Genomic DNA, 27075 nt, shown 5'->3' on the forward strand with positions numbered 1-27075 from the left:
AGTCAGCTGTATAGAGGGTGAAGAGGAACAGTGCCAGCACCGTTCCCTGGGGGGCCCCTAGACTGCAGAGGACAGTCCGTGACACACAGTCCCTTGTCCTCACATACTGTGGGCGGTTGGAAAGGTAGTCCACTATCCAGCATGTGGAAAGCTCCAGCTTGTTTCTCAGGATGGCTGACCTGATGGTGTTGAAAGGACTGCTGAGGTCCAGGAAAAGGACCCGAACAGAGCTCCCAGGTGATTCCAGGTGAGATAGAGCTCGATGGAGGAGGAAGATGAGGGCATCGTCCACTCCGATGCTAGGCTGGTATGCGAACTGCAGCGGGTCCATGGACGAGCTCACCAGGTGGCGCAGGTGGGCAAAACCAGCCGCTCCAGGGCCTTCATGAGGTGTGATGTTAGGGCCACTGACCTGTAGCAGCTAGGGTCCTTGGGATGTGGGGTCTTTGGCACAGGTACCATGCAGGACGTCTTCCAGAGGCGTGGCACCTTTCCCAGTCTCAGGCTCAGGTTGAACAGATGTCCCGAATTTGTGCCTCCCACTATGAAGCATGAAGGAGGACACCTTGTGATGGTGTGGAGATGCTTTGCTGGTGACCATCAAAATTTAAGGCACACTAAGTCAGCTATCAAAGGCTGTCAAAGCATTCTGCAATGGCATGAGATCCCATCTGGTTTGCAATTAGTGGGACCATCATTTGTTTTTCAGGAGGACAATGACCCACAACATACCTCCATGTTTTGTAATGGCTATTTGACCAAGAAGAAGAGTGATGGGGCGCTGCAGCAGATGTCCTGGCTTCCACAATCACCCAGTCTACTCCCAGTTGAGATAGTCAGAGATAAATTGGGTGGCAGAGTGAAGGAAAAGCAACCAACAAGTGCTCAGGATATAAAGGAAGTCCTTCAAGACTGTTGGAAAAGCATTCCAAGTGACAACCTTATGCAGCTGGCTAAGAGATTGCCAAGAGTGTGCAAACCTGTCAGAAAAGTAAAAGATGGCTTTGAAGGATCTCAAGTATAAAACCTACTTTTCTTTGTTAACACTTTTTGTTCACTACATACATACATACATTCCATATGTTTTATTTAATAGTTTGGAGTTAGTCAGCATTAATCTACAATGTAGACAATAATAAAGAAAAGGAAAAAACATTATTGAGAGTGATGCATTACTCATAGGGAATTTTGACATCAAAGGACGTAAAGTTTCGAAAAAGGGTAGGACTCAAAAAACAAAACGGAAATGCTTTGTCAACATTATCGTTGCATCAGTTTCACACTTAGAGTTTTTTGCTCAGGTCCAAATCAGTTGATAAGTTGGTGAACATTTTCTCCTTTGTTTTATTGTCTTTTGACATGGAGAAAAATCCAAGCGTGCCAAGATGTAGCACTAGAGGCTTCATGAGAACAATCACTTCATTCATTGGACAGATGTGTCTGGGATGGGAGTAAGAATGTAAACAGAGGAAGAAGGTTCCGAAAGAGGTCCACTGGCCAAATCTAACGTGCCACCAAACCAACCTAAAACAGGGATGAGTCAGGGCTGCTAAGAAGATTGTGGCACCAAGTATGAAGAGCACCAAATGGTATGTTAAATTAAGCAAACACGGGCTCTTGAAATTCTAAAAATATTGAAGATAACAGAAACTGGCTTGAAGTTCTTCCCCAGCTTTCTTAGTTTAGTTCAGTTTATTAACAGATCCTCACTAGCTGACACTTTGAAGGCCAGTTTATCTTCCTGGTGTCAAAACATACATTGTATAAGACACATACAATAGTAATTTAATAGTAATAGTATAATAGTAATAGTAATAGTAATAGTAATTTCAAGAACTCTGAACGTATCTTCAAGTGCAGTCGCAAAAACCATCAAACCTTTTGATGAAACTAGCTGGCTCTCATGAGGACGGCCCCAGGAAAGGAAAACCAAGCGTGACCTCTACTGAAGTTCATTACAGTTAGCAGCCTCAGAAAGTCAATTAATGGCACCTCAGATTAGAGTCCATGTCAATGCTTCACAGAGTTCAAGCAGCAGACATATCTCAACATAAACTGTTCAGAGGAGACTGCATGAATCACGTCTTCATGAATTGCTGGACAAAACAAAACAGAAAACATGACTCAAGAAGCCCAACAACAGGAAGAGGATTGCTTAGACCAAGAAAAACAAGAAATGAAAATCTGAACTTTGGTTTGATTAGTCCAAATTTGAGATGTTTGGTGTCAACTGCTGTGTCATCGTGAGATACAGAAAATTCAGTTCAATTGAATTCAGTATTCCTTTATTAGTCCCATGAGGGGAAATTCCAAATTACAGCAGCAACAATAAAGGACGTAATACAACAAGTGCATGCAAAGTAAAAACAGCAGTATGTACAAAAGAGTGGGAAATTTAAATAAAAAATGAAAAGAGATGTCATCCTAAAGAGAATTGTACAAAATCGTATTACTATTTACAGACTGTTCTGTACATGTTTTATTGCACAGATTATGTCACTGATTACTTGGAGCAGGTTTTGTTGTGTAGTCTGACAGCTGCAGGGAGGAATGACCTGCGATACCGCTCCTTCACACACTTCGGATGCAAAAACAAAAAGCAAACACAGGCTCTTGAAATTCTAAAAATATTGAAGATAACTGAAAATGACTTGAAGTTCTTCCCCAGCTTTCTTAGTTTAGTTCAGTTTATTAACAGATCCTCACTAGCTGACACTTTGAAGGCCAGTTTATCTTCCTGGTGTCAAAACATACATTGTATAAGACACATACAATAGTAATTTAAACAAGAAAAAAACAAACAAACAAAACCCATGACTCATGATCACCTCTCAAACTGAAGTGCTGGACCCATGAAAAACCCTGGTGACAAACTGGGCTGGTAACACACATTAACCCTTTCACAACAATGGCCAGTGTGTGTGTTCCTAACTTTGCCTGTTTTTTGTGCTTGTGAAAAATTGACACAAACCAAACATAACTGAATAGTACAAGATCTCAGACATCAGCTCCAAAAGATTTTATTTGATATTTGAACGAGATCATTAAAGAAAAACTACATATGCAGACAAACACAGTGGTGGTATCTGATGATGTCAGTGCCTTTCTAACATGTATGTCCTTTAGATTTTATAAAAGTATTCCCTGAAGCAGTATGCATGGATTCAAAATGAACTGTTAAAATACCCTACTGTCGCAACACATAACTTCATTCATTATTCATATCACAGTAGTTTTAACAATGGTTTCACAGTGTGTGTGATGCAGCATTGGATGATTTCTTTAAGACGGAATGAATATAAAAGACTTGAAGGAATGGAGAAAGAAGAGGCGACTGTTCTACAGCTCGCTGTGTTCCTTCTCACTAAGTTGTCGGATCTTCTCCGGGAGGGTCTGAGTGAAGAAGACAAACTGGTCCTTCTTCAAGTGCTGACCCGCTGCCTGATCCTTTGCACCAATTTCTAAGTAGCCTTCTTCTGCTCCGTACTTTGGCCAATGGACAAGACCTTTCCCATTAGGAGACCTACACACACACACACACACACACACACACACACACACACAGAGTCAGAAACAAGTTTGTCTTATCTCTGTGTGTATGATAACTTTGAATGGGGATTAATTCCTACCCTGTGCGAGCAAAGTTGCCCCAGTATCTCATCATGGTTTTGCTCAACTGCTCCTCCTCTTCAGAGCATGCACCTTCTGTAAAATAATGATAATCTGGTAAAACACTTTGCACTTTCCAGAAGCAAACCCAGCTCTCTGATGGGCTGTTGAAATAGTGATTTTTAGATTGAATTTACCTGGTAATTTGACATGAGCAGTTAGGAAGCACAATCCAAATACTGTGACGATTTCATCTGCATGGTCACTCCTAACAAAGCTTGGCCGTTTTGCCTGCAGGAATTTGGGAGGATGGAGGTACTCGTACAGGTACACGGAGGCGCCTGCATCTAGTAGTAGACAAATGAGTGTGATATTATGTTTTGATGAAAGTTTCTGACAGTAAACAGATTAATTCTTGTGTAAATAAACTACCTCTGTGGGCATTGGCAGCCTCGATGGCTGGAATGGTGAACATCAAATCTCCCAACACCTCAGTGAACCCATCTCTGTTTTTCACACAATCTTCACCAGTTCCAACATATTCATCCAATATCAAATCACGTATGATTGCATGTTTGGGCTTGAGAAAACGAGCAACATATCTGTCAGACAAGTTTGAGCAAAATGAAACAGAGTGGCATTGTACTGTCAGGCAGTCTCTTTCTTACATCAGGGAAGAAGATGGAAATCGCGTTCATGAACTGCCCCCGATCCATTCCCTCTGTCCAGTTTGGAGGAGCAAAGAACTGAAGGACAACACAGCTGCTATTACCATTTCAAACAAAAACACTTTTTTATGACCTTATGTGGGAATCTGAAACAATTCAACATCCACACTTACATTAGCAAGTAACCAGCCCCCTTCATGATCATTAACACCAGTCATGAACGGCACAGTGAGAAGTTCATGTTTATGGAACAGCTCATCCACAGGTTTTCTCAGGAAGTGTCCATCAATATTTATGGGATATCTCAATTTTTCATCCTTGAGAGAATGAAACGTTTAATACAAAAATTTGAGATAAAGACAACATACAAACAGCTACCTCATAATAATCTCATCAAGTCAGTCAGTGTCAGTTCTACATACAATATCTCACCTGTGCAATAGTCACAATAGCACTGATATCAAGGTTTTTGATGCAATCAGCCATCTTCTCTGTGCTTTCGAGGCTACAGCCAGATACATTTGCTATTATCTGAGGACAACAATTTAGAAAACACAGATGTTGTGATATTGCCAATACTCATACATAACACATAATTAGTGTAAATAAACACTGATAATCCACCTGAGTCACTGGCAGAGGATCATTTGCCATGACTCCATCAATTGCAGCAGTGCCACTCTCAGCAATGGCACGGTGGACCAGGCCATGAGACAGTGGTGAGAGAAGCTGTTGATTTAAGTGACAGGAAAGAGGAAAGGTTCTGTGAGCAGCAAAACTGTGCAATACTTGCAAAGACAGTGCTTTATCTGCAGAATGATCCTTACTAGGAGGGATGCGCTAATTCCACCAGCAGACTCCCCAAATATAGTGACTAAATCAGGGTCTCCTCCAAAGTTGTGAATGTGCTCTTGGATCCACCTCAACGCTTGGATCTGGTCCAGCAGACCAAAGTTCCCTGACAAGTGCTCATCTCCAGTGCTGGATAGAACATATAATTATAATCTGCCAGGCTACGTTTACACCAGCTGGTAAAAGTGACTGCAGTTTTGAACTGTTGTCACACGTGGCACAGATAGCACGTTCATTCTGACTGTGCTTAGTGACTTGTGGCTTTTTACCTGAGAAAGCCCAGAAGTCCCAAGCGGTACTGGATGAGAACAACAACCACATCCTGGTATGCAGCCAGGGCAGAGCCGTCATACATTGAAGCTGACCCCGAAGCAAACCCTCCACCATGGATCCAGACCATGACCTGGTAGGGAATAAGCACATTTTTACTTTATTGTAACTGAGCTCATAAGAATATCAATTAAACTACATTAAACCTCAGAATTATTTAAATCTGACTAAAGCACAGATCTCATGGTGACAAATTGAGTATTAAGAGGAAATCCCTTTACAGTCTGGCCATCATAGATTCTGCAATTAAGCCACCTCATCCAAGAACACGATCTAAAGCAGAATCCTAGTGAAGGAGCAGCACCACTCCAAACCTGCAGCAAAGGGTTCTTACTGGGAGCTTGGCATTGGGAGCTCTGTTTGCAGGAGTGTAAATGTTGAGGTAAAGACAGTCTTCCGAAATGTCTGGGACATCTGTCCACAGGCCACCAAGTTGATCGAGTAGATCGTGAAAAAGTTGTTTATGCTGAACACACCTGAAAAAGAGGCATTTCTGTCAGTACATACTGAACATTATTTGTCCAAGTGCTGTGTGCAAGAATTGAAGGGCATGATTGCCTTACATGGGTGGCTGCTGGGTGGCGTCCCTCATTCCTTCCCATCCCTCCACTGGTTGAGGTGCGGCCAGTCTCAGAGCAGGGCCTATGGGTGGCTTGGCAAATGGGATACCCAGGTAGGCATGGACACCAGTCTCCTTCCCCTTTACACTCACATATGTACCTCTCAGGCTGCCGAGCTTTGTGTGGACTTCAGGCGCTGTCAGGATATTAAGACTTAGTCAGAATCATAATGTGACACTTCACACTTGATCGAGTCAATTTCCAATTCCAGTAAAAAATATCATCATGCAAATATGCAACACTGAATTGTTGGTTGGTGGTAGCTTATGTTGCAAGTGGCAAGTGTTACGTAATACAACAATTTTCCATTTGACTTCAGCTATAGTGAGCCATGTGCAAGACGTATTCTTCCTGTCTCCAAAGCAAACTGACCATGTCACCTGGGGTTTGGGGGCAGTTTCCTTTCCAACTAAATTTTTCACTACTGGAATTGCAATTTTGTACTTTTCTTTCCATTGTTTTTATTGGAGTTTTTATTTCTATTCAACAAAACAAACAGTGTTTACAAAAACTAGACACACAACAAAACAAACACAAAACAAATATGACAGCTCTTTCATGAGAGATGAACATTAGGCATAATACAAGAGTGAAACAAGAGGTGGTGGATCAGTCTTACAGTGGACCAGTCTTACAGTATACAAATGTTGCTCACAGCAGTCCTTTTAATAGGATGGAGGAGAGGTCTGGTCCATTTTTCCTAGCTGAAAACGTTAGAATGTTATACAATGTTTTGTTGACTGCTGTTTTCAGATAGGCACTTGGAAGACCTAGAATCAGGGACATGGGGTCCATTTCTGTGTGAATATGAAAAATTCTCTCCATTTCACTTAGAATTTCAACCCAGTATCTTTGAAGTTTATGACAAGACCAGAAATAATGGGTTAAAGTTCCCACATCAGTTTTACATTTGAGACACAGAGGGGAAAGCGAGCGGTTAAAGAAATGCCTTTGGTGAGGGGATATATGTCATCTGTGTAAAATCTTAAGTTGTATTGCTCTTGTCCAAGTGCAAATTGAAATCTTTTTTTTTTGCCAGAGACCTAATAGTGTCCCACTTTTCTTCATCTATGGTCACAGACAGCTCCTTCTCCCACACACCTCTGACCCCCTGCACATCAGTGGTAGAAAAACCATTAAGTACACGGTAAAATGAGCTCAAAGACACTTTCAATTGTTGTTGAAACAGAATTTTCTCGACAGCAGATTTTTGAGGGTGATCAATAAGGGTTGTGCTATGAATGATATAGTGCTTTATTTGCAAAAAGCAAAAGAAATCTTGTTTGGCCAATTTGTAACTGTTAGTAAGCTGTTCAAATGACATAAGCTTATCATCTGAGAAAAGGTCACTGAGAGATTTAATATTTAATAGACCACTGTCGAAGACCAGGGTCTGAAGAACCTAGGGGAAAAGCAAGATTATTTATTATTGGGGTGAAAATGGATGTTATCTTTGGTCTTCCCTCAAGACGGCGGACAAGAGTGTTGATTGTTACAAGATTTGTACCAAAAGCTTTCATTTCTTTAAAATAAAGAAAAGTCACTTAGTCTGCATTGTGATAATGCTGTCTCAATATCCATCCAGATTGAAGTTTTATCCTTAACCCAGCCATTTACAAATCTTAAATGGACACAAAGTTGATAAATTTTAATATTAGGTAAGTCCAAGCCACCCATTTAACTTGGTAGATGTAATACTGCCATCTTAAGCCTAGGTCTACGCTATTCCAAATAAAAGAGCTGAGCCACCCATTTCTATCCTTTGACACCCTTTTAGAAATCAAAACAGGAATCATTTGAATAGGATACAATAGCCTAAGCAACACCTTCATTTTGACCAGGGCAATGCGTCCTAGCCAGGAAGTGATGTCCATCGCTCTAGGTCCTGCTTAATTTTACAAAATAAGGGTGCAAAGTTGGCTTTACATAATTGATCAAAGGATGGGGTGATAAAGATTCCCAAGTACACAAACCCATTGGGAGACCATTTGAAAGGGAAGGAAGGTACAGTAGTTGGTATTGTTGAAAGAGTGCCAAGGGGCATAGCTTCTGATTTAGCCAAATTGATTTTGTAACCTGAGAAACAACTAAATCTGTCAATCACATCAATAAGACCTGGTATGGATGTTTCAGAGGGTGGGTTAGAAGGATTAGCACATCATCCGCGTATAAGGTTATTTTATGACACAGCTGTCCGATCTCTAAACTACGTATTGTGGATGTTACTCTTATGGCCTCAGCAAGTGGCTCTATGGCCAAAGCAAATAAGAGGGGCGATAAAGGGCAACCCTGCATCACCCCTCTGTGAGTATTGAAATATTCAGACCTGAGTCCATTAGTCAAGACCGCTACCTGTGGTCTAGTATATATAATTTTGACCCATTTTATAAAGTTCTCCCCCAAACCAAATTTACCCAGTGTATACAGTAAGAAAGACCATTCAATTCAGTCGAATGCTCTCTCTGCATCAAGAGAAAGCACCAGACCATTAATAGATTTATGTTTAAAAGCTAGGATAGCATTCAACAAACGTCTAACATTGGTGGCTGAATTCCGACCCCTTATAAAACCTGTCTGGTCTTCCTTTACCAGTATTGGTAAGAGATTTTCTAAATGGGAGGCTAAGGTTTTAGAAAGCAGCTTCCTATCCACATTTAAGAGGGCTATGGGCCTGTAGGATCCGCAAGAGTCAGGACACTTCCCTTTCTTTAAAATTAAGGATATACTGGCCTCCTTCAGCGTCTGTAGAAATTCTCCTGTGGTGAAGGAATGACTGAACATATCAAGAAGAGGTTCTACAAGAATATTTTGGAAATGTTTCTAAAATTCACAACAGAGGCCGTCAGGTCTTGGTGACTTTCCATTTTGTAATGTTTTAATAGCTTCTGCTCTTCTGACAAATTTGGTAAATCAAATTGAGCAAAGAAACTGTCCATTAGTTGCTCTGCCTCTGGAGCTTGTTTGGAAACCGAGAAAAATGTATATTGTTTATCAGAGGGGTGGGTGCACCTTCAAGCATCAATAAGCCCAATCTCCTCACATAGAGCATGGAGTGTGTTGGCCTGAGGAGAGGGGGGAGCGGTACTATGTGGAAATTTGTCAATAAGCGGGTTTAATATTAAGTTAAAACCACCACCAACAATAACAGTGGAGTCAGAAAGGAATGGAGCTAAATCCAGAAACATTTTAGTAAGGAAGGTGATTGGGTGGGCAGGTGGAAAGTACACATTCATCATTACAATATTTTGACCACGCAAAAAATTCCTTTGATTATCACATAGCGACCCTTCAGATCCTTAACACAGTCAGGTATTATAAAAGGTAGATTTTTCCTAATCAACACTGCTACTCCCCTACTTGTTGTTGTAAAGGATGAGATAAATACTTGTCCGAATGGCCCTTGTTGTAACTTTAAATGCTCTGTGTCGTCAAGATGTGTCTCAACATCTATATCATCCTTTTTTAGATATGTAAGTATTTTTCTCTGCTTAATAGGGCTGTGGACTCCCCTTATATTCCAGGTGCATACTCTCAGCTTATTCATTATGAGTATTATCCATTGTATCATAGAAAGCATACTGAGCCACGAGATCCAATAAAAATAAAAAAAATAATAGTAAAAATAAAACCAGCAAATAAGGAGAGAAAAAGAAAGAGCTGTGTAATATAACATTCAAAAATAGTAATTTGGCAACAACCCTACTGAACATGTTGGGAAAAACCGTCCTTCTCCTGCCTGCGGCTAAAAGCCGACAGGTGCAACATGCGCTTAACTCGCACCTAGACATAGCACACGATGAAGTAGGACATTTCACCTGGTTGATTATAAGCAGTGGGAAAGAAAGGGGGGTATTGTCACCCACGCCTGAATTTGGCAAGTACTCACATCGCTTCATACGGCACGGTCCAGGCGCAATGTTAAAGAAAAGGGATAGTCTGGTGGTTACAGACATTCAGGGCAACGATTCCACGTAAGTCGCGGCTGCCTCCGGCGTGTTAAATCTCTTCTCCATACCGTTGACAGTCAGCTTCAGCGTGGCGGGATATAGAAGCGCATAATTCTCATTCTTCCTCCTCAGGCAACTCTTCATCTCGTCAAGCCTTTCTTGGCCGCCGTCGCCGAGTAATCATTAAAGAAGGAAACTTTGATCCGGTCTGCTGGCTGATTCGGCTCTGCAGCAAGGCGCCGGGCCGCGGCCATCACTCGTTGTTTATCAGCAAAGTTGTGAAATTTCATGATGACGGATCTGGCGCGTTGGTTAGTGCCCGGCCTCGGTGCTAGGAAGCGGTGAGCGCGGTCCAACTTGATCTTCCCAGTGTTAGTTGTGAGATTGAGATAGGAGGGGAGCCATGTCTCCATGAAAGTGACTGGGGTCCTTTCCCTCCGTGCCCTCAGGCAGTCCGACCAGACGGAGGTTACATCTGCGGCTGCGGTTCTCTAGATATGATCTCCCATGTCGGATGTTTGTTTCTCGAGTTTTGTCACTTTACCTGCAACACATCCATTGTGTCTTCCACGCCTGAGATCCGTGTCTCAGCATCACCAACCAGCGTTGCCAAAGCCTGCATCCGAGATGTTTGTTCGTGTATAGCAGCAAGTTACCGTGTCGACTTTAGCATCCAATGACTTTGTAATGTTGTCAGTTATCTTACTCAAAGCCAAAAGAATACTCGGGTTATCATCGCTCCCGGTTTCCTCAACCTCGGCAGTAGTTTCTCCCTCGCTTGCTTCTTCGGGTTGAACTGCAGCAGAGTCCACAACTCCGGTCGCATGCTTCGCCGTGGCAGTCTTTTTCTTGAGATTAGACTTTGAGTGAGGCATTTTCAAAGAACAGTCTTCCAGGCTCATTATAGAGCTGCTCCTACGCACGCATGTAATGTTTCACCAGGTGAACACGTATTTTAGACTGACATTTTAGGCTAGGTTTATAAGTAGCAGAGTGCATTGGAAAACGGATATTTTAGCGCCTCCGGTTTCAAAAATAACATGTGCAAAAAACATCGTTTTCAAAAATGTAGTCGTTTATACGCCGTCGAGTGCCATCATAACTATGCCAAACCAAAGGGCGCGAGTGTAAACATAGGTGGCTCACATGATGTTAATTTTCAGACCCATGTTGTCATGTTTGGGAACCTAAAACGCCGTGTAACCATGTTTACACGCCAACACATAACCGGCGTTTTCAGAAATCTCCACTTTGACCAGAGTTTTTAAAAATGTTCATTTTCCATGAATAAAAACCCCGATTTTTTTCAGATGAATCATCAATGGAAATAATTGTTATCTGCAGTTCTAAAGGTGACAGTAAGGAAATATATATATTTTGGTTGTTTATTAAACACCTCAATATGTAGATGGTTTGCTGGATTAAGTTCAACAATAATTGTAAAGACTCCCATTCACCGATTCAAACTGGCTCTGTGCAGGTCAGGGTGCACAGCTGCACCCTGGCTCCACTGTGGCCCATTGAAAACAGTTGCAACACAAAAGGTTTAAATAATTTGACTAAATTACATGCTGGGTGTTTATGTGAAATTATGCCCTCATGGTGCCTTTTTAAAGTTGTGTTGATCTAATCTGTAAGCTAAAATTAATATGATGAATATATTGTTGTTACAATAGAAATCATGATGAAAACTAAAAAGACCAAGGTTGTTAAAAAAGAAGTAAAACATGGCTCCATTCTGGCATTTTTCCACCACACTAAGTATGCGGTGGGAAAATGCCAGAGAGCCCTGAATATCAAAGGCTGTGACATTCAGGGATCTCAAGTTTTCAACTGAGTTCAGAGTGAGATTTTGGCGACGGAGAGAGTGCAGGTGTGTGTGTGTGTGTGTGTGTGTGTGTGCGCGCGCGCGCGCGCTGTGTGCTGTGTGTAACCCCCGCCCCTCCCCCTCCTGCTCAGCACGTAAGCACAGAGGCCGCCCCACGTCTTGTAGTTGACCATTCACGTGCGACTTGAGCAAAAAAAAAAAAAAAAGTTGAGAAAAAGAAAAACAATAAACTGGCCCCCAGGCAGTAGCCGGCGGGCTCCGATCCTTTACTTTAAAGAGCCGGCTCTAAGAGCTGTTTCGTTCGCGACTGACACGTCACTAATTCCTCTAGCTGCTCCACTGTTCTAAAAAATAGCGGCACAACTTGGTGGGCGTTATCCTGGTAATTTCTCTGTGTGAGACATACAAGGTGTGGCGTGTGAGCGTGTGAACGGGTTGAGAGCCCTGGATATTTGTTTATAAAGCTACGATTTTCATGATGTCCTGCATGAGCCTGAAGCCAGAAGACAAGCTTAAATATTACAACTTGCAACCTGCCTGGGTCTTTGGGATATGAGTTTCACCTTTGGATAAAGTGCTGTCTTGTATGTAGGTCAAAGGTAGCGTCGTTTAAGGTGCAACAAAATGCTATCAGTTAAAGTGGCCCATCATGTTTAACTACTGGTTCATACTGTGAGAGATGCATTGAAAAATGGGTATCCTGTCGTTAGAGTGTTGTAACTCGAATTAACAGTGCAGTCAGGTCTGCTAGAAGTAATGTGTCCTTGTTGACGCTGATATCATTGTGCAAAGAAGGTAGATTTGTCCTACTTACCATGTAGGTCTGCAGCAACACAAAGAAATAAAACAGATGTCAATAAGCAAAAGGTTTGCCCTGCACAGAACTTCATGGTGGTCGTCTGTGTACGGACTGAAACACTCTGCTGGAAAAGCGCAGAAACGATGTCACCTCCTGTGAACCTCCCCCTTATAACACTGACCGAAACAATGCTCCACCTAATGTTACAATATGATATGAGTCATCAGATTTTACACCACAACAACCAGTGATTAACAGATATCAGATCCTCCGCCTCCTACTATCACCCTGCCCATAGAGGCCAATATGGGTCAAAGTGTTTCCTGTTGAAAGGTTTCTTTCATCTTGTCTTTTTGTAAACTAAAACAAAATACTGGACTTGACTGTCTTGGCAAAATAAATATCTTATCACGGACTTGCAAAATTATTACACTTCCATTATGAAAAAATTGAGTAAAAATAATTTGTTTGCAGGAGAGAAAAACATCTCGCATCTCTTCACTGCCTTTTTCTTCCTCTGACCAGTGGCTGCACATTCTGTGTCCAGTTCATGCCTTGGTTTCAGAGAAGCGACCATTCTTTGTATTGTTGGCCAACCCCCATATGGCCAAGCCAATTACAAAGCAGAATCCCACTGGACTGTAGGAGTGATTTTTCTGTCTTATATGAGTCTGGGTTTGCAGGCACTGGTGGGACTGCAAACTCAGTCCACTATTTAAAGGAGTTTCCATCCAGGACATCTGTGCAGCAGCAAGCGGGTCTTCATGCCTCACCTTTGTCAGGTTTATAAAGTGGAAAATCTCAGTGACGGCATACAACAAACGGCCCTATTTGAGTGCTGTAGTAATCCATATTACAGGAAGCACTGCTCGAGTAAGTAAAGAGAAACAACAGGACATCATTACTTTAAGACAAAAAGGTCAGTCAATCTGGAAAATTTCAAGAACTCTGAACGTATCTTCAAGTGCAGTCGCAAAAACCATCAAACCCCTTGATGAAACTAGCTGGCTCTCATGAGGACGGCCCCAGGAAAGGAAGACCAAGAGTTACCTCTACTGAAGTTCATTACAATTAGCAGCCTGAGAAAGTCAATTAATGGCACCTCAGATTAGAGTCCATGTCAATGCTTCACAGAGTTCAAGTAGCAGACATATCTCAACATAAACTGTTCAGAGGAGACTGCATGAATCACGTCTTCATGAATTGCTGGAAATAAACAAAACAAAAAACATGACTCAAGAAGCCCAACAACAGGAAGAGAATTGATTGGACCCAGAAAAACAAGAAGTGAAAATCTGAACTTTGGTTTGATTAGTACAAATTTGAGATGTTTGGTTTCAACTGCTGTGTCTTTGTGAACAGATGGTATCTGAATCTGTGGTTCCCACCATGAAGCATGAAGGAGGACACCATGTGATGGTGTGGAGATGCTTTGCTGGTGACCATCAAAATTTAAGGCACACTAAGTCAGCTATCAAAGGCTGTCAAAGCATTCTGCAGTGGCATGAGATCCCATCTGGTTTGCAAGTAGTGGGACCATCATTTGTTTTTCAGGAGGACAATGACCCACAACATACCAACATTTTGTCTTCAAAGGACGTAAAGGCTTGAAAAAAGGGTTGGACTCAAATAAAAAAATGCAAATGGTTTGTCAACATTATTGTTACGTCATTTTCATACTTACAGTTAGGTCCGAATCAGTTGATGAACTTGATTAATTTTGTCCTTTGTTTTATTGTCTTTTCACATGGAGAAAAATCCAAGCTTGCCAAGGTGTAGCACTACGGGCTTCATGAGAATAATCACTTCACTCATTGGGCAGATGTGTCTGGGATGGGAGTAAGAACATAAACAGAGGAAGAAGGTTCTGAAAGAGGTCATCCCCAGCTTTCTTAGTTTAGTTCAGTTTATTAACAGATCTTCACTAGCTGACACTTTGAAGGTCAATTTAGCTTCCTGGTCTCCAAAACATGCATTGTATAAGACACACACAATAGTAATTTAAACAATAACAAACACAAGCATCCATTAAAACGAAGAATAAATAAACGTACACAACCCCTGTGAGCTACGATACCCAATATAGCAAACAAACTCTTGTTGTCACTATCCAGTGTTACTGATCCATGATCACCTCTCAAACTGAAGTGCTGGACCCATGAAAAACCCTGGTGACAAACTGGGCCTGGAACACACATTAACCCTTTCACAACAATGGCCAGTGTGTGTGTTCTTAACTTTGCCTGTTTTTTGAGCTTGCGAAAAATTGATACAAACCAAACAACACAAAGCAGCCAATACTCTTGACTTAATTGCGATTCGAAACTGCTGCACGGCTAAGCTAACTGTCTATAGGTATAGTTTGGTTTCATGCATGATTAGGATAGACAGCAGGCCTACTCATGTTGAACAGCAGTGAAGCAGCCTGCTTGGTTTTTTTTTGTCTCCTTGCTGGTACAAATTGATTTCATGTTTAATGTAAATGATTATTGATAAATAATGTTTGATAGTTGATAAATTGGAGGTACATGGTAATCAAATATTGTAAAGCTTAAAACAGTGAATGCTCTGCACTTTAAAACAGTTAAGTTAAAGTTCAAATATTTGAATAATAAATTACTTTATAAATGACAAAACATTTAAAAAGTATGTGAGACATGTTCTATTTGAAAGTGATGATGGTTGTACATTTCTGTTTCTGTTTATAATATTTCCTCCAATAAGAAAATAAAATTGAGAAGAGGAAAAGAGTTGTCCCATTACATCCTTTATGGTTGGCCTGGCCATTTTTCAAGTTTGGGCAGAAGCTGAGCAAGGTAAACCACAGGATAACTTGTCACCCACTCTCGTCCAAACTTACTTGCAAAACCCCCACCAGTCCATGGCTCACCGGTGTAATCAGAGAACAATGGGTGGTGCTCAGTGCAGCTGAGAGAAAATGGAGCAAAACCAGAGATCCCTCTGACCTCAGCAATTATCAGTCTCTCCTGTCTGCATTCTCCTCCCATCTAAAAAGTGCCAAGTCCACTTATTGTCAGGAGAAAATCAGTAGGGCCGAAGACGCTCAGAAACTATTTTCTGCTTTTAACTCACTACTCAACCCTCCACCACCTCCACCCTACATGATCAGCTCCTCACTTACAATAGGCGTGTTCCCCACTGCTTTTATACAAGCCAGAGTTACCCCACTGCTAACGAAACCTATACTCAACCCATTTCAGGTTGAAAATTACAGGCCGGTTTCACTCCTCACTTTCTTTTCCAAGACTCTTGAGCACGGTCTTTAATCAAGTCTCTGAATTCCTTTCTGAGAACAACCTGCATGATCCTAGAAAATCTGATTTCAAATGCAGACAATCTACGGAGACTGCACTCTTATCTGTAGGGCAAACACTATTATCAGCTAGAGCTACTGGTCAGTCCTCTGTTCTACTATTGCTCGACCTATTGGCTGCCTTTGACATGGTTAACCACCAAATGCTCTTCTCCACACTTGCTGAACTTGGCTTCTCAGGATCTGCTCTCGGCTAGAGTCCTACCTCTCCGGGAGATCCTTTGCAGTGTCTTGGAGGGGAGAAGCGTCTAAATCCCTCTGCTTGTCCACAGGGCTACCTCAAGGGTCAGTGCTTGGACCCCTTCTCTTTTCAATATACACCACTGCACTTGGTGCAGTCATTTGCTCACATGGCTTCTCAGACCACTCATATGCTGACAATACCCAGCTCTACCTTTTGTTCCCGCCAGGCGACCCCACAGTCTCGGCACAGATATCGGCATGCCTCGCCGATATCTCGGCATGGATGTAGGAACGGCACCTTCAGCTTAACCTGTCAAAGACTGAGCTTCTTGTCATCCCAGCCTGGTGTAGCCAACTCAAAAAGGCCCTAAGTCTCTAGCTAGACTCTTTTCTTCCATTGTTCCCCGGTCGTGGAATGAGTTACCAAACTCCATTCAATCTGTAGTCCCTCTCGATCTTTAGGAAAAGGCTAAAGACCAAGCTTTTTACTGAACGCCTTCTTTCTTAAATAAAAAAAAAGCTCTATATTCACTCTATGCACTCTATGCATTACTACCTCATAGCACTGCCTCATAGCACCTATGTCCAATTGGACCAGAAATTAGCGTTATAGCAATTACGCTTGTTCTCTCCTGTCTAGAATCTTGCTTGTGATGTATAAAATCTCATAGGTACGTTGCTTTGGAAAAAAGTATCTGCCAAATGACAAATTGTAATTGTAACATAACTGAATAGTACAAGATCTCACACATCAGCTTCATAAGATTTTTTTTAATTGTTGAACAATCAATTAAAGAAATATTACTTATGCAGGCAAACACAGTGGTGAGATGTGATGATATAAGTGCCTTCCTAACACATATGTCCTTTTGAGCATTGAAAAGCTCTAAGTATTCCCTGAATTAAAGTATTCCCTGAAGCAAAATGCCATGGATTAAAATGAACTGTTAAAATACCCTACTGTCGCAACACATAGCTTCATTCATTATTCACATCACATTAGTTCTAACAATGGTTTCACAGTGTGTGTGATGCAGCTTTGAATGATTTGTTTAAGATGGAATCAATAAAAAAAACACTGAAGGAATGGAGAATGGAGAGGCGACTGGTCTACAGCTCGCTGTGTTCCTTCTCACTAAGTTGTCGGATCTTCTCCGGGAGGGTCTGAGTGAAGAAGACAAACTGGTCCTTCTTCAAGTGCTGACCCGCTGCCTGATCCTTTGCACCAATTTCCAAGTAGCCTTCTTCTGCTCCATACTTTGGCCAATGGACAAGACCTTTCCCATTAGGAGACCTACACACACACACACACACACACACACACACACACACACACACAGAGTCAGAAACAAGTTTGTCTTATCTCTGTGTGTATGATAACTTTGAATGGGGATTAATTCCTACCCTGTGCGAGCAAAGTTGCCCCAGTATCTCATCATGGTTTTGCTCAACTGCTCCTCCTCTTCAGAGCATGCACCTTCTGTAAAATAAAGATAATCTGGTAAAAAACACTTTGCACTTTCCAGAAGCAAACCCAGCTCTCTGATGGGCTGTTGAAATAGTGATTTTTAGATTGAATTTACCTGGTAATTTGACATGAGTAGTTGTGAAGCAGAATCCGAGTACTGTGAAGATTTCATCTGCATGGTCACTCCTAACAAAGCTTGGCCGTTTTGCCTGCAGGAATTTGGGAGGATGGAGGTACTCGTACAGGTACACGGAGGCGCCTGCATCTAGTAGTGGACAAATGAGTGTGATATTATGTTTTGATGAAAGTTTCTGACAGGAAACAGATTAATTCTTGTGTAAATAAGCTACCTCTGTGGGCATTGGCAGCCTTGATGGCTGGAATGGTGAATATCACATCTCCAATCACCTCAGTGAACCCATCTCTGTTTTTCACACGATCTTCACCAGTTCCAATGTATTCATCCAATATCAAATCACGTATGACTGCATGTTTGGGCTTGAGAGAATGAGCAACATATCAGTCAGAGAAGTTTGAGCAAAAAGAAACAGAGTGGCATTGTACTGTCAGGCAGTCTCTTTCTTACATCAGGGAAGAAGATGGAAATCGCGTTCATGAACTGCTCCCGATCCATTCCCTCTGTCCAGTTTGGAGGAGCAAAGAACTGAAGGAAGACACAGCTGCTATTACCATTTCAAACAAAAACACATTTTTATGGTCTTATGTGGGAATCTGTAACAATTCAACATCCACACTTACATCAGCAAGTATCCAGCCCCCTTCATGATCATTAACACCAGTCATGAACGGCACAGTGAGAAGTTCATGTTTATGGAACAGCTCATCCACAGGTTTTCTCAGGAAGTGTCCATCAACATTTATGGGATATCTCACTTTTTCATCCTTGAGAGAAAAAAATGTTTAAAACAAAAAGTTGAGATAAAGACAACATAAAAACAGCTACATCATAATAATCTCATCAAATCAGTCAGTGTCAGCTCTACATACGATATCTCACCTGTGCAATAGTCAAAATAGCACTAATATCAAGGTTTTTGATGCAATCAGCCATCTTCTCTGTGCTTTCGAGGCTACAGCCAGATACATTTGCTATCATCTGAGGACAACAATTTAGAAAACAAAGATGTTGTGATATTGTCAATATTGTGAACAAAGTCGAGATGCATAACACATAATTAGTGTAAATAAACACTGATAATCCACCTGAGTCACTGGCAGAGGATCATTTGCTACAAGGACGTCCATTGCAGCAGTGCCACTCTCAGCAATGGCACGGTGGACCAGGCCATGAGACAGTGGTGAGAGAAGCTGTTGATTTAAGTGACAGGAAAGAGGAAAGGTTCCGTGAGCAGCAAAACTGCGCAATACTTGCAAAGACAGTGCTTTATCTGCAGAATGATCCTTACTAGCAGGGATACGCTCACTCCACCAGCAGACTCCCCAAATATAGTGACTAAATCAGGGTCTCCTCCAAAGTTGTGAATGTGCTCTTGGGTCCACCTCAACGCTTGGATCTGGTCCAGCAGACCAAAGTTCCCTGACAAGTGCTTGTCTCCAGTGCTGGATAGAACATATAATTATCATCTGCCAGGCTACGTTTACACCAGCTGGTAAAAGTGACTGCAGTTTTGAACTGTTGTCACATGTGGCACAGATAGCACGTTCATTCTGACTGTGCTTAGTGACTTGTGGCTTTTTACCTGAGAAAGCCCAGAAGTCCCAAGCGGTACTGGATGAGAACAACAACCACATCCTGGTATGCAGCCAGGGCAGAGCCATCATACGTTGAAGCTGACCCCGAAGCAAACCCTCCACCATGGATCCAGACCATGACCTGGTAGGGAATAAGCACATTTTTACTTTATTCTAACTGAGCTCATAAGAATATCAATTAAACTACATTAAACCCCACAAAGAATTAAATCTGACTTAAGCACAGATCACATGGTGACAATTTGAGTATTAAGAGGAAATCCCTTTACAGTCTGGCCATCATAGATTCTTCAATCAAGCCACCTCATCCAAGAACACGATCCAAAGCTGAATCTTAGTGAGGGAGCAGCACCACTCCAAACCTGCAGCAAAGGGTTCTTACTGGGAGCTTGGCATTGGGAGCTCTGTTTGCAGGAGTGTAAATGTTGAGGTAAAGACAGTCTTCCGAAATGTCTGGGACATCTGCCAACAGGCCACCCAGTTTATCGAGAAGATCGTAAAGAAGTTGTTTATTCTGAACACACCTGAAAAAGAGACATTTTTGTCAGTACATACTGAACATTATTTGTCCAAGTGCAGTGTGCAACAATTGAAGGGCATGATTGCCTTACATGGGTGGCTGCTGGGTGGCGTCCCTCATTCCTTCCCATCCCTCCACTGGTTGAGGTGCAGCCAGTCTCAGAGCAGGGCCTATGGGTGGCTTGGCAAATGGGATACCCAGGTAGGCATGGACCCCGGTCTCCTTCCCCTTTACACTCACATATGTACCTCTCAGGCTGCCGAGCTTTGTGTGGACTTCAGGCGCTGTCAGGATATTAAGACTTAGTCAGAATCATAATGTGACACTTCACACTTGATCGAGTCAATTTCCAATTCCAGTAAAAAATATCATCATGCAAATATGCAACACTGAATTGTTGGTTGGTGGTAGCTTATGTCGCAAGTGGCAAGTGTTACATAATACAACAATTTTCCATTTGACTTCAGCTATAGTGAGCAATGTGCAAGACGCACTGTTTCTGTCTCCAAAGCAATTTGACGATGTCACCTGGGGCAGGTAGGGAACAGAATGAAGGGAAGCATAGCTTTTTTTTTTGCTTGTTTTGTTTTTCATTAAACACCTTAATATGTAGATGGTTTGCTGGACCAAGTTAAACAATAATTGTAAAGACTCCCATTCACCAGCAGGTCAGGGTGCACAGCTATACCCTGGGTCCACTGTGGCCCATTGAATACAGTTCTGCAATGCAATCAGTGATGGATTTTCAGTGTGTTAATATCCTATCTCGTTAAATGATTACTTAAATGATTTAACTAAATTCGGTCCTGGGTGTTTATGTAAAATTATGCTCTCATGGCTCCTTTTTAAAGTTGTGTTGATCTAATCTGTAGGCTAAAATTAATATGATGAATACAGTGTTATTACAACACAAATGATGGTGAAAACTAAAAAGACCAAGGTTGTTAATAAAGAAGTAAAACATAGCTCCATTTTGGCATTTTTCCACCACACTGAGTAGCCTGTGATATTTGTTTATAAGGCCACAGTCATTCCCATTTTCACGATATCCTACATAAGCCTGAAGCCAGACGACGAACCTAAATATTACAAGTTGCAACCTGCCTGGGTCTTTGGCATATGAGTCTCACCTTTGGACAAAGTGAGCTTGTCCTGCATGGAGGTAAAAGGTAGCCTCGTTTACGGTGCTATAAAACGCCAACAGATAAAGTGGCCCATCAAGTTTGACTACTGATTCATACTATGAGAGATTTTTTTTTTTTTTTTTTTTTTTTAAAGTGTATCCTGTGTTGTAACTCGAATTAACAGTGCAGTCACATCTACAAGTAATGCGTCCTTGCTGACGCCGATATCATCGTGCAGAGAAGGCAGGTTTGTCCGACTTACCATGTAGGTTTGCAGCAATACATAGAAATAAAACAGACGTCAATAAGAAAAAAGTTTGCCCTGCACGGAACTTCATGGTGATCGTCTGTGCACGCACTGAAACACTCTGCTGGAAAAGCGCAGAAACGATGTCACCTCCTGTGACCCTCCCCCTTTTACCATTGACCGAGGCAGTGCTCCAACTAATGTTACGATATGATACGAGTCATCAGATTTTACACAACAACCAGTGATTAACAGATATCAGATGCTCCGCCTCCGAACATCACCCTGACCCACTGGCCTCGATGGCTCAAAGTGTTTTCTGTCCAAAGGTTTCTTTCATCTTGTCTTTCTGTAAACTAAAACAAAATATTGTACTGACTGTCTTGGCTAAATAAGAACCGTATCATTGACTTACAAATTTATTACACTTCCATCAAGAACAAGACAAAAGTAAAAATATCTTGTTTGCAGGAGAGAAGAAGATCTCACATGAGCCACATATATGCAGGTGATATTTGGAAATTTAATTTTTCAGAGTAGCAATGAGCATATTGTTGCACCTGACCAGAGAAAAGTTTGGACACACCTTCTAGTTCAATGTGTTTTTCTTATTTTCTTCATTGTGGATTAATACCAAAGACATCCAAACTTTGAAATGACGTGCAATTATACAGTAAACAATAAAGAAGAAACAAAGCAAAATATGTTCTCATCATTGTGTCTATGTCAATGTCTAAGTATAAATACACTTGTTGAGTATTCCTTCGAAGCATTAACTTCATGTCAGTCATGGTTGGCCTTTGTGCTGAAGGCTGTTGGCTCAAGCTTTGGTATTGACCTTTGGGCCTTCTCTTCACTGCCTTTTTCTTCCTCTGAACAGTGGCTGCACATACGGTGTCCAGTTGTACTGTACTGTGTCAAGCGACCACTTAAATGATTAAAGAAATAGTACATCTGCAGGCAAATGCAGTGGAGGTATCTGATGATGTCAGTGCCTTTCTACCACATATGTCCTTTTGAGCTTTAAGATTTTATAAAAATATTCCCTGAAGCAATATGCCATGGATTAAAATGAACTGTTAAAATACCCTACTGTCACAACACATAACTTCATTCATTATTCACATCACATTAGTTTTAACAATGGTTTCACAGTGTGTGTGATGCAGCTTTGGATGATTTCTTGAAGACAGGATCATTAAAAAAAACTTAGAATGGAGAAAGAAGAGGCGACTGTTCTACAGCTCGCTGTGTTCCTTCTCACTAAGTTGTCGGATCTTCTCCGGGAGGGTCTGAGTGAAGAAGACAAACTGGTCCTTCTTCAAGTGCTGACCCGCTGCCTGATCCTTTGCACCAATTTCCAAGTAGCCTTCTTCTGCTCCATACTTTGGCCAATGGACAAGACCTTTCCCATTAGGAGACCTACACACACACACACACACACACACACACACACACACACACACACAATCAGAAACAAGTTTGTCTTATCTCTGTGTGTATGATAACTTTGAATGGGGATTAATTCCTACCCTGTGCGAGCAAAGTTGCCCCAGTATCTCATCATGGTTTTGCTCAACTGCTCCTCCTCTTCAGAGCATGCACCTTCTGTAAAATAATGATAATCTGGTAAAACACTTTGCACTTTCCAGAAGCAAACCCAGCTCTCTGATGGGCTGTTGAAATAGTGATTTTTAGATTGAATTTACCTGGTAATTTGGCATGAATAGTTGTGAAGCACAATCCGAATACTGTGAAGATTTCATCTCCATGGTCACTCCTAACAAAGCTTGGCCGTTTTGCCTGCAGGAAATTGGGAGGATGGAGGTACTCGTACAGGTACACGGAGGCGCCTGCATCTAGTAGTAGACAAATGAGTGTGATATTATGTTGTTATGATAGTTTCTGACAGTAAATAGATAAATTCTTGTGTAAATAAACTACCTCTGTGGGCATTGGCAGCCTTGATGGCTGGAATGGTGAATATCACATCTCCCATCACCTCAGTGAACCCATCTCTGTTTTTCACACGATCTTCACCAGTTCCAACATATTCATCCAATATCAAATCACGTATGATTGCATGTTTGGGCTTGAGAAAACGAGCAACATATCTGTCAGACAAGTTTGAGCAAAATGAAACAGAGTGGCATTGTACTGTCAGGCAGTCTCTTTCTTACATCAGGGAAAAAGATGGAAATCGCGCTCATGAACTGCTCCCGATCCATTCCCTCTGTCCAGTTTGGAAGACCAAAGAACTGAAGGAAGACACAGCTGCTATTATCACTTCAAACAAAAACACTTTTTTATGACCTTATGTGGGAATCTGTAACAATTCAACATCCACACTTACATAAGCAAGTATCCAGCCCCCTTCATGATCATTAACACCAGTCATGAACGGCACAGTGAGAAGTTCATGTTTATGGAACAGCTCATTCACAGGTTTTCTCAGGAAGTGTCCATCAACATTTATGGGATATCTTAATTTTTCATCCTTGAGAGAATAAAATGTTTAAAACAAATAGTTGAGATAAAGACAACATAAAAACAGTTACATCATAATAATCTCATCAAGTCAGTCAGTGTCAGTTCTACATACAATATCTCACCTGTGCAATAGTCACAATAGCACTGATATCAAGGTTTTTAATGCAATCAGCCATCTTCTCTGTGCTTTCGAGGCTGCAGCCAGATACATTTGCTATCATCTGAGGACAACAATTCAGAAAACAAAGATGTTGTGATATTGTCAATACTGTGAACAAAGTCGAGATACATAACACATAATTAGTGTAAATAAACACTGATAATCCACCTGAGTCACTGGCAGAGGATCATTTGCTACAAGGATGTCCATTGCAGCAGTGCCACTCTCAGCAATGGCACGGTGGACCAGGCCATGAGACAGTGGTGAGAGAAGCTGTTGATTTAAGTGACAGGAAAGAGGAAAGGTTCTGTGAGCAGCAAAACTGTGCAATACTTGCAAAGACAGTGCTTTATCTGCAGAATGATCCTTACTAGCAGGGATACGCTCACTCCACCAGCAGACTCCCCAAATGTAGTGACTAAATCAGGGTCTCCTCCAAAGTTGTGAATGTGCTCTTGGGTCCACCTCAAAGCTTGGATCTGGTCCAGCAGACCAAAGTTCCCTGACAAGTGCTTGTCTCCAGTGCTGGATAGAACATATAATTATCATCTGCCAGGCTACGTTCACACCAGCTGGTAAAAGTGACTGCAGTTTTGAACTGTTGTCACATGTGGCACAGATAGCACGTTCATTCTGACTGTGCTTAGTGACTTGTGGCTTTTTACCTGAGAAAGCCCAGAAGTCCCAAGCGGTACTGGATGAGAACAACAACCACATCCTGGTATGCAGCCAGGGCAGAGCCATCATACGTTGAAGCTGACCCCAAAGTAAACCCTCCACCATGGATCCAGACCATGACCTGGTAGGGAATAAGCACATTTTTACTTTATTCTAACTGAGCTCATAAGAATATCAATTAAACTACATTAAACCCCACAAAGAATTAAATCTGACTTAAGCACAGATCACATGGTGACAATCTGAGTATTAAGAGGAAATCCCTTTACAGTCTGGCCATCATAGATTCTTCAATCAAGCCACCTCATCCAAGAACACGATCCAAAGCTGAATCTTAGTGAGGGAGCAGCACCACTCCAAACCTGCAGCAAAGGGTTCTTACTGGGAGCTTGGCATTGGGAGCTCTGTTTGCAGGAGTGTAAATGTTGAGGTAAAGACAGTCTTCCGAAATGTCTGGGACATCTGCCAACAGGCCACCCAGTTTATCGAGAAGATCGTAAAGAAGTTGTTTATTCTGAACACACCTGAAAAAGAGACATTTTTGTCAGTACATACTGAACATTATTTGTCCAAGTGCAGTGTGCAACAATTGAAGGGCATGATTGCCTTACATGGGTGGCTGCTGGGTGGCGTCCCTCATTCCTTCCCATCCCTCCACTGGTTGAGGTGCAGCCAGTCTCAGAGCAGGGCCTATGGGTGGCTTGGCAAATGGGATACCCAGGTAGGCATGGACCCCGGTCTCCTTCCCCTTTACACTCACATATGTACCTCTCAGGCTGCCGAGCTTTGTGTGGACTTCAGGCGCTGTCAGGATATTAAGACTTAGTCAGAATCATAATGTGACACTTCACACTTGATCGAGTCAATTTCCAATTCCAGTAAAAAATATCATCATGCAAATATGCAACACTGAATTGTTGGTTGGTGGTAGCTTATGTCGCAAGTGGCAAGTGTTACATAATACAACAATTTTCCATTTGACTTCAGCTATAGTGAGCAATGTGCAAGACGCACTGTTTCTGTCTCCAAAGCAATTTGACGATGTCACCTGGGGCAGGTAGGGAACAGAATGAAGGGAAGCATAGCTTTTTTTTTTGCTTGTTTTGTTTTTCATTAAACACCTTAATATGTAGATGGTTTGCTGGACCAAGTTAAACAATAATTGTAAAGACTCCCATTCACCAGCAGGTCAGGGTGCACAGCTATACCCTGGGTCCACTGTGGCCCATTGAATACAGTTCTGCAATGCAATCAGTGATGGATTTTCAGTGTGTTAATATCCTATCTCGTTAAATGATTACTTAAATGATTTAACTAAATTCGGTCCTGGGTGTTTATGTAAAATTATGCTCTCATGGCTCCTTTTTAAAGTTGTGTTGATCTAATCTGTAGGCTAAAATTAATATGATGAATACAGTGTTATTACAACACAAATGATGGTGAAAACTAAAAAGACCAAGGTTGTTAATAAAGAAGTAAAACATAGCTCCATTTTGGCATTTTTCCACCACACTGAGTAGCCTGTGATATTTGTTTATAAGGCCACAGTCATTCCCATTTTCACGATATCCTACATAAGCCTGAAGCCAGACGACGAACCTAAATATTACAAGTTGCAACCTGCCTGGGTCTTTGGCATATGAGTCTCACCTTTGGACAAAGTGAGCTTGTCCTGCATGGAGGTAAAAGGTAGCCTCGTTTACGGTGCTATAAAACGCCAACAGATAAAGTGGCCCATCAAGTTTGACTACTGATTCATACTATGAGAGATATTTTTTTTTTTTTTTTTTTTTTAAAGTGTATCCTGTGTTGTAACTCGAATTAACAGTGCAGTCACATCTACAAGTAATGCGTCCTTGCTGACGCCGATATCATCGTGCAGAGAAGGCAGGTTTGTCCGACTTACCATGTAGGTTTGCAGCAATACATAGAAATAAAACAGACGTCAATAAGAAAAAAGTTTGCCCTGCACGGAACTTCATGGTGATCGTCTGTGCACGCACTGAAACACTCTGCTGGAAAAGCGCAGAAACGATGTCACCTCCTGTGACCCTCCCCCTTTTACCATTGACCGAGGCAGTGCTCCAACTAATGTTACGATATGATACGAGTCATCAGATTTTACATAACGACCAGTGATTAACAGATATCAGATGCTCCGCCTCCGAACATCACCCTGACCCACTGGCCTCGATGGCTCAAAGTGTTTTCTGTCCAAAGGTTTCTTTCATCTTGTCTTTCTGTAAACTAAAACAAAATATTGTACTGACTGTCTTGGCTAAATAAGAACCGTATCATTGACTTACAAATTTATTACACTTCCATCAAGAACAAGACAAAAGTAAAAATATCTTGTTTGCAGGAGAGAAGAAGATCTCACATGAGCCACATATATGCAGGTGATATTTGGAAATTTAATTTTTCAGAGTAGCAATGAGCATATTGTTGCACCTGACCAGAGAAAAGTTTGGACACACCCTCTAG

At 41.7% G+C, this 27075-nt stretch overlaps 2 protein-coding genes across 2 annotated transcripts; both read right to left on the minus strand.

Moving 5' to 3' along the window:
* Window positions 1-3167: 3167 nt before the first annotated feature.
* ces2b (carboxylesterase 2b) lies at window positions 3168-23493 on the minus strand. Its single transcript, XM_076732585.1, has 29 exons — window positions 23444-23493; window positions 23208-23355; window positions 22973-23122; window positions 22796-22868; window positions 22513-22685; window positions 19984-20176; window positions 19755-19896; window positions 19360-19493; window positions 19066-19219; window positions 18863-18967; window positions 18657-18755; window positions 18398-18541; window positions 18225-18302; window positions 17989-18136; window positions 17754-17903; window positions 17575-17647; window positions 17292-17464; window positions 6023-6215; window positions 5794-5935; window positions 5399-5532; window positions 5105-5258; window positions 4902-5006; window positions 4710-4808; window positions 4451-4594; window positions 4278-4355; window positions 4042-4189; window positions 3807-3956; window positions 3630-3705; window positions 3168-3523 (listed from the first exon to the last, which is right to left on the minus strand). The coding sequence occupies exons 1-29, from the start codon at window positions 23489-23491 to the stop codon at window positions 3340-3342; spliced, it is 3792 nt and encodes a 1263-aa protein (XP_076588700.1). The 5' UTR covers window positions 23492-23493; the 3' UTR covers window positions 3168-3339.
* An 84-nt stretch (window positions 23494-23577) lies between these two features.
* Window positions 23578-25615, minus strand: LOC143321815 (pyrethroid hydrolase Ces2e-like). The gene is made up of 7 exons (XM_076732474.1): window positions 25203-25615; window positions 24974-25115; window positions 24579-24712; window positions 24285-24438; window positions 24082-24186; window positions 23876-23974; window positions 23578-23589 (listed from the first exon to the last, which is right to left on the minus strand). Exons 1-7 carry the CDS (start codon window positions 25229-25231, stop codon window positions 23578-23580), a joined length of 675 nt encoding a protein of 224 aa, XP_076588589.1. The 5' UTR covers window positions 25232-25615.
* Between the last annotated feature and the right edge of the window lie 1460 nt (window positions 25616-27075).

Source organism: Chaetodon auriga, chromosome 6 (genome assembly GCF_051107435.1).
Source record: "Chaetodon auriga isolate fChaAug3 chromosome 6, fChaAug3.hap1, whole genome shotgun sequence".
NCBI lineage: Eukaryota > Metazoa > Chordata > Actinopteri > Chaetodontiformes > Chaetodontidae > Chaetodon > Chaetodon auriga.